Genomic DNA, 13,826 nt, shown 5'->3' with positions numbered 1-13,826 from the left:
CTGGCCCACTGAGAATGGGGTATAAATTGCTCTAGATAACATTTCAGCATTTTAAAATTTTTAGTTAAATAAAAAAGCTCAAGGGAATCCTACAGCTGGTCTCCCCAGTGCCCCCTCACAGCAGCGTCCACCTCCCCTGGGCTGGAGCATGCCAAAGATATGCTGGCATCCCCACCAGGGCCTCTTTGGGGTTGCAGGTAGGGCCACGGACCACCCACTCTCAGACACACTGCCTCTGCAACCACCTCACCTTCTTTGGAAGCACGTTCCTGGTGATGCCCAACGCCATTGACGTCTGCCAGACTGCCGAGCTCTTTGCCACCTTCGAGGACAACCCTGTGGTTGTGACCACCGTGAGCTGCCTCTGTGTGGCCTACGTGCTGGTGGTGATCTGGGCAAGGAGGAAGGATGCTCAGGATCAGGCCAAGGTGAGGCTGCATGACCTTAGGAAGGGGAGGGGAGGAAGAAGCAAGGTGTTCCCTTCAGAATCTCCAGGGATGGAGCCCAGGTGGGGAGCCAAAGGGCTAGCAGAAAACCCGTGTTGTCCCACGCAAGCCAGTTTGCCAGCCTCAAATGTAAAATGGCGTTTCTTATCAAACTGTCCGGACGATTCTGTTACTGATCCTTCATTGAGGTTTTACTATATGCCAGGGATTATCCCATTTAATGCTCCCCCACAGCTCTAAGAAGAAGGTACTGTGTTGAGAGTCCCCAAGACCCTCCTCAAGTTCAATGATTTGCCGGAAGGAATCACAGAATTCAGAAAAGCTGTTAAACTCATGATTATGGTTTATTACAGTGAACAATGCAGGTTATACTCAGCAAAGGGAAGGGTCCAGGAGAGATCCAGCAAGAGCTTCCAGCTGTACTCTCCCAGTGGGATTGTGTGGACATACTTCATTCTCCTAGCAATGGTGTGTGACAGGACAGACGAGCTGCCAACAGGGGAAGCTCAGCTGTGCCCTGGTGCCCAGGGTTTAAGTGGGGGTCAGTCATATACATTTGGACTGCTCATATGACTCAGTTTGGTTAAGCAAACCACTGACCATCACCACCACCATCCAGAGGTCAGACTGTTTCAGGATGGCCCAAAGCCCTCACATTGTCAGCAGAGACTTATCATGCAGGATATTCTAAAGACATAGAGATGATCTTTTTGGAGCTGCCCAAGAGCCAGGGCTTTCTTTGAAATGTGGAGAGTTTGGACAGCCCAGGCCTTCTGAGACCCCCACTCCCATTTACTGCAGAGTAGAAGAGACCAAAAATCTTCCTACAGATTGAAAGAGACCAAAGACCAGAGAGGGCAAGTAACTGGTCCAAAGCCACCTCCTTGAAGCCAGAATTCAAACCCAGACCTACCTGATGATAAGACAGGTCTCAGGATAGAAGTGAGTTCAAACAACAAATTGCCAACAACAAAATTCTGATTATTTTTCCAATATAGGCACCATGTCTGACATTTAGTAAGCCTTCAATAAAATGTTGTGTGTCTTGAGTAAGAGTGTACCTTGTGCTCATCAACAAATGCAAGGATGCACTCCCCAAAGCTCTGAAACATTCTCCATTTCCTACCCTCCCCCAACACAGCAACACCTCCTAGGAAGTTAAGGTGGCACGAACCTTAGTAGTAGCTGCAACATTTATACTGCTATCTTCGATCCACTCAAGGGATTAAACATTCATAATTTAAGTGCCTCACCTGTAGGCTGGTTCCCAACATGCAGACTCTGCCATGGAGTTGAGCATTCAGTGTTGCACAAAGTGCTTAGGATCAGCCCCTGGAAAGGGAGGGAAGGACACAAGATGAGCAGAGAGAGAATCCGAACTGGGAACTCCAGAGACGCCCTGAGTTGGGTTAAGATGCCCACGTCTTGATACCACCCAGACACCACATCAATTTGCCATTGTGTGTCAGCCTCTCCAGGAGAGCAGGAGGTGGCTCTTGCATGCCTGACATCTGGCGGAACAACCCCTCCATTGGCGGGAGATCTGGGCGGCTCATCAATCTACAGAGTCTGGCTTTGTTTTGCTTTGCTGCTAAATCACCCTTATGTTCATTCCCTTTAGATTCCCTTGGAGTCCCAGTCTGGTCACCAATGTTAGAAATTCTCCATAAACAGAATTTGTGTCATTCACCAGATCAAACATTGAACAGAGTCTCAACTTAATGCCAAGTTCATTTCCAGTTTGACTATTTTGAGCTTTATTTAATATTAGATGCATTTTGTACTTTTTCAAAAAGCTTTTTATTTTACTTGGTCTCACCTAATGGAATGAATAAATAACGTACATAATTTTGCTCTATCCCTTTGTCACGAAGACCAGTCCCCTCTTAACTGTCGTGCAGTGGATGAACCCCCTGAACAGGGCCCTCCTAATGCCATCCTTCTGTCCAGGTGAAGGTCACAGTGCTGGAGGACAATGATCCCTTTGCCCAGTACCACTACCTGGTGACAGTCTACACTGGACACCGGAGAGGGGCAGCTACTTCCTCCAAGGTACGTGACCATGCAAGTTGATCAGTATGTCCCACCTACAAAGCACTTGCTGGTCCACTGTTGAGTTGCCTTAGCACAGTGGATTTAGTGTTGTAAATTGTTTTATTTCTTTTTGTCTTTGTTTTTTTAAAGGAAAGAATCTTTTGCCAAACAAAACATCCCCTCCAAGTCCCAATATTTAAAAAGATAAAGGAGAATAGGTTAAGGAATAGTTGGGGTCTAGCACTGTGCCACCGGTCATCTCCCTTATCCCTACCAAAGAATAACTCAGTTAGTTGGTAACCTGCATGCAAATCTGCTCACATATGAAGAACAGTCAGTAAACTGCTATCAATGAATAAAGAGGAAACAGAATTTTTAAGAGAGAAGGGAGAAAGGAAAGAAAGGAAATATGTGTACCGTTTGAAAGCAATGAGTCTTGAGTTACATTTTTCTAGGCAAACTGATTAGCAGGCATCTAGCTAAAAGGTCAGGCTGAGCCATCTCTCCTTCAGCAGGATGACTAGAAGTAGTGAAGAAACTATTTCACTCGCTTATAAATTCTCTGAGGTTCTTGAGCATTTAGCTGTGGAACATATAGCAGGTTGTCTCTGTAACGTCTCACCATTGTTAGTTAAGTCTGGCCTGTGCCACATCACTCATCAGAATATACTGTCCTCTGCAGCAGTTTTCAAGTTTCCTTTACTAAAACTGAGGGCCTCGTGGAACACAGCTGGAGAACCACTGGCACTGTGTATACTAACCTGGAGAAAGCTCTATTTTTTTTTTTTTTTTAATAACAGTAAGATTCATTAGAGTGGAGCATTTGTCTTTTTACTTTTTAAATCCTATTTTTATTTATGCATTTGTTTTACTTTCATTTTAAAAACTGTTTTATTTTGATTTATTGCTGTGTCTAGGGCCCTCAACCAGCTGTCTAACACAGAGTAAATGCTCAGTAACTACTTGCGGAATAACAATAGGAATTAATTTCATCATCTAATGAAACATTCTTCTCATTTCCTTTAAACATTCAATAGTCCATCTTAATAGGAAAGGAGTGAAAACTTGCAACCCATAAGCCAATTCTTTTTCTGGAGAGTTGCAGTCACTTTTTAATCTAATATTGTCTTAGTATGGGTATCTGCCAGAGGCTAGGGATGCTGCAAAACATCCTATGGCGCACAAGAAAGCCCCCAGAGCAAGGGATTATTGGGTCCAGAATGTCTATTGTGGAGAAACCCTGTGGTGGAAACAGAGTGAAAACAAGGATTTGAGTGTGAGTAGTTGATTTGGCACCCCAGTAGAGGACTGAGAAGATGACAAGGAAGAGACAGAACCAGTAAAGGATGCCAACCCATTACCTATCTGGGCAGCTGCAGCTAATCGCACAATAGGACTTTGGAAAATAGTAAACAGCATGGGCCTCAAAGTCATCTCCACTGATGGCTGAGGGAACTGGCTTATTTACCCACCAATCCCATGAGTTGTTGGCGGAGGACAGCTCACAGCACCATTAATTCTCTGCCACTTCCAGTCTCCACTCTGAGCCCAAGAACCTCCAGGAAAGCAATGCAGCTGCTGGCAGCTGGACATGGGTGCAGGGATCGCTGCAGCAGTGAGGCTGAGGGATGTGGGCCAAGCACAGGTGACAGAACTGCCGCTCTTTGGCTCAGGAAATCAGGCATGCTCATCAGCATCACCTGGATAACTGCAGAAAAGCAGATTCCTGGGCCCTGTTCCCAGCACTTTTAGTTGGTAGGTCTGGAGTGGGGCCTAGAAATATGTATTTATGAAATAATGGGCTCTCATGCATTCATGTCTCAGTGCCAGGCACCCAGGCACGTTGGGAGACCCTGGGAATAGAATTGTTGGGGCAGGGGGAACCAGTTCTTACACTAGAGCCCTTATAAACAAACATGAAAGTTTAAAAAGGTTGCTGAGAAGTGTTTTATAATTCATGCTGAAGACAAAAATGCAGGTAGTGTTATCCTAAATCTTCATATACCTGAAAAATAGCTCAGGCAGGTCCAAGATGGGAAGGGAGGAGAGAATGAAGGGGCCTTGCAAGGTTGGTTTTCACTGGGTTTTGGATCCTTCCAATGAAACACGGCCACTGGGGCTTGGTTATCATGTGGAATGGGCCATTCCTCGTCTCTGAATTTCAGGTGACTGTCACCCTATATGGCCTGGATGGAGAGAGTGAACCCCACCACCTGTCAGACCCTGACATCCCAGTTTTTGAGCGAGGAGGAGTGGATGTCTTCTTACTCTCCACCATGTTCCCCCTGGGGGAACTGAGGAGCCTGAGGCTGTGGCACGACAACTCAGGGGACCAGCCATCCTGGTAAGTCAGGGGTGAGCACACCATGAGAACCCACTATGTGCCACACCAGGGCTGGGCATTGTGCATTTGCTGCCAGGCTAATCCTCACAACCCTCCTCAAACACACAGAATGGATCCCCATTTCACAGAAAGAGACACGGGGGGTTAGAGAGACCCAACCACCCATGAGCCTCACGGCCTGGATCAGTAGCTAGGACAAGGACTAGAGGTTGCAAGCCTGGGGTCCAGTACTAGCTCCACTCTTGGCACATTTGCAGCACTGACCTTCATTTAGGCCCCAGTTCCCCATCTGTAAAATGGGAATAGATGCCCATTTTGAAGGTAAACTTGCCCAATAAGAGGAGACTAAATGAGACATTGGGCTGGTTATTTAGTAGAAGAGGTGAGAACAACTGCCACTCTGAGCATTAAGCTAAGCCTTCCCGTTTCTGTGCCCTTTTCTCATTGGCTCCTCAAGGGCAAGTATTCTCATTCTTGTTTTACAGGTGGGAAAATTTAAACTTAGGCAAGATAAGTGACTTGCCCAAGGTCACAGAGCCAGCAAGCCCGGAGAAGAGAATCCACCTGAGGATTATTTGGCTTGTGAGGCCAAAACTAGTGACCTAAATGAGTCGTTTCCAGCCTGACCACCCATCAGTGGCTTGCAACTTTAGAAAAACAGAGCACTTCTATTGATATCTTCAACTTACCTAAGGGATTAAACATTACTACTTTAAGTGTTATATGTTGGTTCCTGGGAAGCAGACTCTGAGATAGAGTTCAGGGTGCAGGGTACCTAGGCCCAGCACCTGGGAAGGGAGAGAAGGAAGCAGGATGAGCAGAGGGAGAAGAGCTTTGATGCAGCACAACAGCTTGGCTGACCTCCATGGGGAGCTCTGGAGCGTCCCGAGTTGGGTTGGGATGCCCAGGTCTTGATCACACCCAGGCACTGCACCCATCAATCATTGGATGTTGGCCTCCCCAGGAGGGTGTGAGATTCAACAGAGGTGTCTTCCTGGAAATGAGAAAATGCATGTCTGGAGCTTTCAAGCATAGTCCTTATTACACAGTAAATACTCAGTAAAGAGGGGCCCTTGATACCGCTGTTCTTCTTTTTTTTTTTTTAATCGCTATTCTTATCAGCCATAAGGCAACTGGGGAAATGGTGGCTCCTGCATCTGACATCCCAGCAGAGGCGAGATCATTCCATTTCTTCCCCAGGTCTCAAAGACCTAAATCAGGTTAGATGACACCCATGAAGTTCTGAGTCTCAACTAGATGGCTCACGCCCTGGGTGTGCGCCTGCATGAAGACCAGCATTTATGTACCTGTGTTGGTGTCTCCCTGAATGCCCACAATGTAGACAGCTTGGCTTTTCTCCCAGGCCTCTGGACTCTGGTCCTGGACTTGCAGGCCTACAGCCAGACTAATAGTTTCAGAAGGCACCCTCTTGCAGCATACATCTGTGAAAACGTGGCAGCCTCCAAGAGCTGGCTCTCCACACTAGCTGAGCTCCCACGTGAGGCCACTTCGCCCCCTGATTGGGGCATTTTGGTCAAGGCACCAAGAACAAGGAAGAAAAATATAAAATCTGTCTTTTCAGGAGTTCTTGTTCTTAAACTCAGGTTTGCAATGGTGTTAACCCTCACTGTATCCAAAGAAGCCTCACCCCCGCCTCAACACTGTCCTCAGAAGTGTGGGTCCCTTCCCCAGGTATGTAAGCCGGGTGCTGGTGCATGACCTGGCTAGGGACCGGAAGTGGCATTTCCTCTGCAACTCATGGCTGTCCATTGATGTTGGAGACTGTGTTCTTGACAAAGTATTTCCAGTGGCCACAGAGCAGGACAGGAAACAATTCAGGTACTTTTTTTTTTTTGTAAGCAAATGCTATTTATCTTGTTTTTTCGTCTCTAGGGAAGATGCATCACAATCCAGCTGAAGCAGAATAAAGTCACGTTTCAGCTCTCGTGCCTCGGTAGCTTCGAGTGTGTGACATTAATGACCAGTTTCTCTTGTTGGGGCTCTGGAGGGATACAGACCCTCTGACACAGAATTATCTTGGAGGTGGTGAAATGGTTGAACAGCTATTCATATTTCCTTACACAGGACATAGAATAATATGTTTCATATGAGTGAACAGAGTGGTTTGAATGGTGATGTCACGTCTGCCCATCTGAGGCTCCTTCTTCAATCAATTTTACTCTAAATAGGTGTTTCAGCATGTGTGTCCCTTGGCTTTCCTTCCTTCCTCTTACGTCTGGTCAAACACATCAAAGCAGATACAAATGTACACACACATGCTCATGTGCACACACACAATACCACAGAATGATGCTTATTTTATATCTTTTAAAATGGTATTACTCTAAATATGTCATCTTATTTCTTTGATGACAGACCATGAACATCCTTCCAGGACAGTATGCTTGGGTCAAATGTGTCCTTACTGACTACAAAATATCCACAGACTGGATGTCCCACAACTAATTCAACCATTCTTCTCTCAGTGGACATTAGTCTGTTCCCAACCAATATTAAAAAAAATTCAAGAGACTCCACAAGAATCTGGCAAGTGTGAAGGTGGTGAGCCAGGGTTCCTGCTTGGTACCAATTTGCTAGAGCAGAGTACCAACATTTTTCTTTGAAGGGCCATGTGCTCTCTATTTTACCACAGTCCTTACCCACCCCTAGTACCTCACTCCCACCCCCCTTCATTTAATTTGACTTATTTACATCTATCCAGGCCCCTTTAGCATTTGAGTTTGTGACCTCTACTTTAAATGGCTTCTGAGTTAGGTTCAAAACAAAGTCTGTTACCAGTGTATTTACTGAAAGGTGTCTTTCCCTCCCAGCTGCCACTGGGAACAGCTCAGCCTGCAAAGGGAAAAAGTCCAAGTCAGAGACACTTGGACCCAATGGCAGACAGAACACTGATGTGGGCACATGGCTCCCAGTTTCACATGCATGCTTCTGACTTGCTACATGCCCCTGCAAAAGTCAGTTCACCTCTCCAGGTCTCAGCTTCCACATCTGAAAAATGAGCTGCTCAATGTGCCTCCCCCAAGGAGACCTGTGCCGGTCCTGTGAGGTGATGTGGGTAGTATACTCAGCACAGTGAGCGGCTCAGGGTAAGTGCTTTATTACATGAGCAGATATGATCCTCCCAATGCATCAGACTTGTGATACTTGAAAACCAGACAAAGAGCTGTCTAAAGGCAGGGCCGTGTCATTCCCTCATGAATCTCGGTGCCCAGCAGGACACCTGGCACACAACACCAGGCTCACCAAATATTTGTGGAACTATCAGCAGAATATTGAGTAGAACAATCACATGGAAATCACTGTTGTTGATAGCCGACCTCTCTCCTTATGCACCTTTACTGAGTCCAGGCCACTCCCACAGCACAGACTGTGGGACAGTCAAAGTACCATGCAAGTCTGAGGGGTGCTGGCATCAGCCACCAGAATGGGCACCAGTCGGGAGTATCAGTTCCACACAATCTCAAGGTGAATGGGGGCCCCTTGTAAGTCCTGCGGTTAGACTAAATTCGGGACCAAAATCCTAGACTAACAGAGATGCCTAAGGAGAATATGGTACCATTTTCAGAAACCCTGTCTTGCAATTTTGATTCTCTTAAACTGAATCTGAAGCTAAAGCCTGGGATTTTTAACCAATATCATCTAATGCACTAGTTATAATAACCCTAATAATACTATAGTTATAGGATTATATTAAAATTACAACAAAAGTGATAATGGCTAATACTGACGCGCACTCACATAGATGTTGGCTACTTTGCCAAATGCGGTACAAAAATCATCACTTAATCCTTTCAGAAATCACATGAGGCAGGTTCTATTATAGCCCCCATTTGACAGATGAGTAACTGACGTGCAGAGAGAGAGTAAAGTAACTTGCCCGAGGACACACAGCAGGTAGGAGGGCCGCCTAGGATTCCAACCTCCTCTGTTCAGAACCCCCATCACTAACTAAGTGATGTTAAGATGCTGTATGTCTTCCACATGAGAGAAAACAGAGGATAAATCTTAGAAGCAAACACCTCCCTCTTATCCCAAGATTGCTCTGAAGAGACCAGTCTTCTCCCATCTCTGCCCCCTTTCACTGCCTTTTTACAGGCACCTGTTTTTCATGAAGACGTCCACAGGCTTCCAGGATGGACACATCTGGTATTCCATCTTCAGCTGCGCAGCTCGGAGCAACTTCACCCGTGTCCAGAGGGTGTCCTGCTGCTTCTCCCTGCTCCTCTGCACCATGCTGACCAGTATCATGTTCTGGGGTGTTCCCAAGGACCCAGCTGAACAAAAGATGGACTTGGGTAAGTCCCAATGTCATGACAGAGCTAGTGGTCAGTGGGTGTCACACAATTCCAGAGGTCCCAAGACCACCTTCAGGTTCAAGAAGTCTCTAGAACTACTCACAGAAGTCAGAAACACCATTATGCTCATTACAGAAAAAAGGATACAATTAAAATCAGGAAAAGAATGAGGCACATGGGGCAGGGTCCAGGGGAGACCAGGGCAGAACTTCCAGTTGTGTTCTCCCAGGGAAGCAGTGGCAATGGTCAGTCGTCCCAACAATGATGTGTGACAACACACATGGAGTATTGCCAACAAGGGACACTCCCTAAGCCCTGGTGTCCAGAGTTTTTACTGCGGCTTGATCACATAGACATGGCTGACCCCCGCATGCCTGACCTTAGCCAGTAGCCCCTCCAGAGACTGAGGTGACACTGTGTGGTGAAGGCCCACACCATAAATCACTGTTAACATAGACTATACAGTGTGGCCCAAGACCTCGGGTAAACAAGGTGTATCTATTAGACAGAACATCCCAAGAGCTTAAAGGTCACCTCCCAGGAGCCACTCAAGGGCCAGGCTCTTTTGGGCAAGGTCGGTCTTTACTGCACACCCACCTTCTGGAAGTGGTGGAGAAAACATTTCCATGAACCCCTTTCTTCCTCTGTCCTAGGTAAAATTGAATTCACTTGGCAGGAAGTGATGATTGGACTGGAGAGCTCTCTCCTCATGTTCCCCATCAATCTCCTAATCGTTCAGATCTTTCGAAACACCTGTCCTCGGGTCACTAAGGAGCAGAACACTGAGAAATGGGATAGGGGCTCCCCTAGCCTGGCCTCCTCACAACAGCCCATGGAGAATGGCCTTCTGACACTTGAAGTGGTGACCAAGGCATGTCTTCAACCTTGACGGTGTGGGGGTGCTCTGGTCTGGGCAGAAATGGTTGGGAGAGGACTGGGGCTTGAGATCTGGCAACCCCACGATGGATGACAGCATCAGCCTCCAAGATTCATCAATGACACACACATGTGTGCGCGTACACATGCATGCATGTTCAGTTGGGCACATGTGTGCACACATGTACACACTGTGCAGGTGCATGTGTATATATGCACACACTTATAGACAGGCATACATGCATGTGCACATACATATACAAAGGCATACACAAACACACATATATATGCCTTTGCATACCTGTACATGTACACACATACATATGCACACACACCTACCATAGACATACATACACACACATGAACACACACATACACACACCTACATATATACACACACTTTTTGGGTACATAGTGTGTACACAATATTATACCTTTATCATAGATCACAGCTGGAAACCCAGAGAAGGGACTCCCTCTGCATTCATGCACTCAGTAAACATTTCCTAAGCACCTACTACATGACGCACTTTGAGAAATACAACCTGGAATGTGTCAGTTCGAATCCTAGAGAGAAATGGCTCAGGATGATCCAACATCATGTATCTGTGGGCAAAGCTGGGATTCAAACCCAGACTGCCAAGCCCCAGAGTGAACGCTCTTAACCATGATACTGCCTCCCTCACCTTTGCTCATGTTCCCCTTACCCTACCTGGGCTGACTGGCAGGATATGTGGAGACTCGTCAGCTCGCTGTTGAAAGCTCTGAAGGTGCCATCACCTGCCTCCGGTTGGGACTCAGCAGCGCTGATGGACATCAATCACCTTCTGGCCTTGGTGCAGGAAGTCGTCTGTCTGCAGAACATGGCAGGGCCGGAGCTCTGGGAGGAAGCCAGACAGAGAGAGGACCCTTTAATGCTCCCTCTTGGGTCTCTACGAGCAAAAGGTAAGTCATTATGTTTCTGAGCTGAGAAAGGGGGCACATCTGGACCAGGTGGATACAGGACTCAGGGCCGGCTCTGTATCACTAGGGAGTGAACATGTCCTACAGGGTCTCCTCCCACACCGACCTCCACTGCAACCACCTGCCATCACTTCCCTCTCTCTGCACACAGGCAACCCGCTCTCTTCACAACACCAAGCTGCCTTCCCACTAAAGACCATCCCACATCTTGTCCTTCCATCTGGAATGTTCTTAGCATCTCCTAAGCATCTCTTGCATTGCTTTTATGCCGCCGTGCCAAATCATGACTCATGGGAAGAGCTGTTTAAAGTCTGCAGCCAACTTTGCTGGACTGTGAGCTCTGTGAGGTCAAAGCCATCTGACTGTTCTGTCTCCATCGTTTCCCTAGTGCCTGGCCCTGTACAACACATAGAAAGCATGCAGCAAACATGCATGGGGTGATGTCAGCATAGGAGATCATTATGGAAAGCACAAAGCAAAAAGGCAGGCTGGTCTTTCCTATATGGTAAGAACAGCATTGGCCAGCCTGGTAACTCTGGGTACTGGCTCTGCCATTAATGGGCTGTGTGACTTTGGACAGGTTACTTCAGTTCTCTGTGCCTCAGTTTCCTTTTCTGTAAAGCATTGGGGGATGCAACGTCAAACCAGATCCATTTCCAAATGTGAGGGGCAGGACACAAGATGATGGACGGGACAGTAAAAACATTAAAGAACACTGAGTTGTAGAGTGAAAAAGTCCCTCCTCCATTCTGTTCCAAACTTTCCAGAAGCAAATCTCAGTTTGGTACAAGTGTGTCTTTAACACCCTTTTAACACTTGTTCTGTTTGGCAGAGAGATCGCAGGTCTCAAACTTGGAGCTTTTTCAAAGAATATTCAGCTAGAATTTAGTACCATTATTTCTTTCCTGTCCATCTTCCACCCACATCAATGCCACCAGTGTTCAGACCAGGCTGTCCAACAGAACTGCCCACAGTGCTGGAAATGTTCTGCATCTCTGCACTGCAGTATGAAAGCCACAGGCCCCATGTAGCTCCTGAACACTTGAAATGTGGCTGGTGTGACTGGAAAACTGCAGTGCTCATCTTCTTTTTTTTTTTCTTAAAGATTTTTATGAAATTTATTTGAGAGAGAGAGAGAGAGAGTGAGAGAGCATGAGAGGGGAGAACGTCAGAGAGAGAAGCAGACTCCCCGCAGAGCTGGCAGCCCGATGTGGGACTCAATCCTGGGACTCCAGGATCATGACCTGAACCAAAGGCAGTTGCTCAACCAACTGAGTCACCCAGGTGCCCCTGCTGTTCTCTTCTTAATTTCAATCAATTAATGGGGCCAGTGGCTGTCATAATGGCTGGTGTGGGTTAAGAATGCTGCCATTTTTGATACACCAGGCTGATCACTGTCTAAATCTTGTTTAGAACACAGAAATGGATGAGGTCTACAGAATGGGGAATTTGAATTCATAAACTGTTGGCCACACTGATGTAGTGAATTACATTTCTAGGGCTGAGGTCGGGATCTGCAGTTTTAACCAGTCACTCAGGTGACTTTCGAGCACACTTAATGTTGAGAGTCAGTGCCCTCAAAACAAAATCCCACATCCTTATTGGCCAGGGTCATGCTGACCCCGTGGTCAGCCCCATCTTGACCTCCGTGATCCAGCCACCCTGGAGGATTTGTCCCAGACAGTTGGACTTGGGCTGCCCATGAAGGCTGTCTTGCAGGAGCTCTGCTGATGCCTGGACTGGACTCCTGGCCTTGAGTCTGGGGACTTTGGTGTTCATAGCAGAGGCCTTAGAACAGCGACTCTTGAGTCAGCCAGACCTTAGGGCTCTCCCTGCTGCAACAGTAGCTGTGCAACTTTGGACAGGTTGCTCAGCCTATGACTCAGCTTCCTGCCCTGTAAAATGGGAGTATTGATCCACTTTGCCTCTTGGCTCATTCTGAGGACTGAATGAGGTCATAAGACACAGGAAAACTTAAACCCAGCCTGGTACAAAGCAGGTATTCAGTAAGCGGTGTTACAATTGATTGGGAGTGATGGTATCTTCCAGAAACATTGCCAGAGGGCTTGCAGCATGAAGGCTGTTGATGTCAGAACCTGCAGCTGTGGCTTCAGCAAGGAGGGTAAGGGAGGAGGCCTGAGTCAGAGGGAGGCAGAGTTGATGTTGTCCCAGACCTTCACTGTCCTCTAACCCGAGCCCAGTTGCACGCTTCTCCACAGTGCTGGTTACCTTCCCACTCATTCACATCTCACTGGTGACTGCAGAGGAGCCGTGGCGTGAGTGTGCTCTCTCCTGCCACCTCCCATATCTGGTTTCACATTCCTCTTGCAAACACCGGTCCAATCAGCCTGGACACTGACTGCTCTGGGAGACAAGCCCAAGCTTCCCCTAGAAGGAATCAGGAATAGTGGATATGTTCAGGGTTTTTTTCTTGCAATGAGTAATTTTGTTTTTTTAAGATTTTATTTATTTATTTGACAGACAGAGATCACAAGTAGGCAGAGAGGCAGGCAGAGAGAGGAGGAAGCAGGCTCCCCGCTGAGCAAAGAGCCTGATGTGCGGCTCGATCCCAAGACCATGGGACCATGACCTGAGCCGAAGGCATGGGTTCATTAACCCAATGAACCACCCAGACGCCCCACAAGGAGTAATTTAAAACAGAAAAACACCTTTGTTTGTTTTAAAACTTTTTAGAAAGCTGAAATTTGAACAAACCACTGTATAAAAACACTTATGAGATATTCGGGGGAAACTTGACCTCTCACTGGGTATTTCACGCTATTAAGGGATTATCGTTACTCATTTTAAATGTTGATAACGACATTATCATGGTTTTAATTTTAAAAA

The 13,826-nt window shown here is 46.9% G+C and overlaps 1 protein-coding gene and 1 long non-coding RNA gene across 21 annotated transcripts in view; one reads left to right on the top strand and one right to left on the bottom strand.

The window, feature by feature from the left end:
* The window catches only part of LOC116579456, a 127,215-nt gene that overhangs the window by 66,928 nt on the left and 46,461 nt on the right, over positions 1–13,826 (bottom strand). For 12 of the 20 annotated variants that reach the window (XR_004281271.1, XR_004281266.1, XR_004281270.1 and 9 more), the window contains 4 exons: positions 10,729–10,896; positions 3,953–9,119; positions 1,700–1,778; positions 251–443 (listed from right to left, as the gene is read on the bottom strand). This is a non-coding gene — a long non-coding RNA (uncharacterized LOC116579456). Of the gene's footprint in view, positions 1–250; positions 444–1,699; positions 1,779–3,952; positions 9,120–10,728; positions 10,897–13,208; positions 13,368–13,826 lie in introns of all 20 variants that reach the window. The other 8 variants (XR_004281269.1, XR_004281264.1, XR_004281267.1 and 5 more) reach the window with 8 other exon arrangements.
* The window catches only part of PKD1L2 (polycystin 1 like 2), a 91,273-nt gene that overhangs the window by 54,436 nt on the left and 23,011 nt on the right, over positions 1–13,826 (top strand). Inside the window, 7 exon segments of the mRNA XM_032324872.1 lie at positions 198–428; positions 2,397–2,498; positions 4,646–4,824; positions 6,517–6,663; positions 8,941–9,140; positions 9,794–10,011; positions 10,745–10,961. Of these exon segments, the coding sequence (XP_032180763.1) occupies positions 198–428; positions 2,397–2,498; positions 4,646–4,824; positions 6,517–6,663; positions 8,941–9,140; positions 9,794–10,011; positions 10,745–10,961 (1,294 nt within the window).

This window comes from Mustela erminea, chromosome 19 (genome assembly GCF_009829155.1).
Source record: "Mustela erminea isolate mMusErm1 chromosome 19, mMusErm1.Pri, whole genome shotgun sequence".
Lineage (NCBI taxonomy): Eukaryota > Metazoa > Chordata > Mammalia > Carnivora > Mustelidae > Mustela > Mustela erminea.
This window is presented reverse-complemented; position numbering and strand designations above follow the sequence as displayed.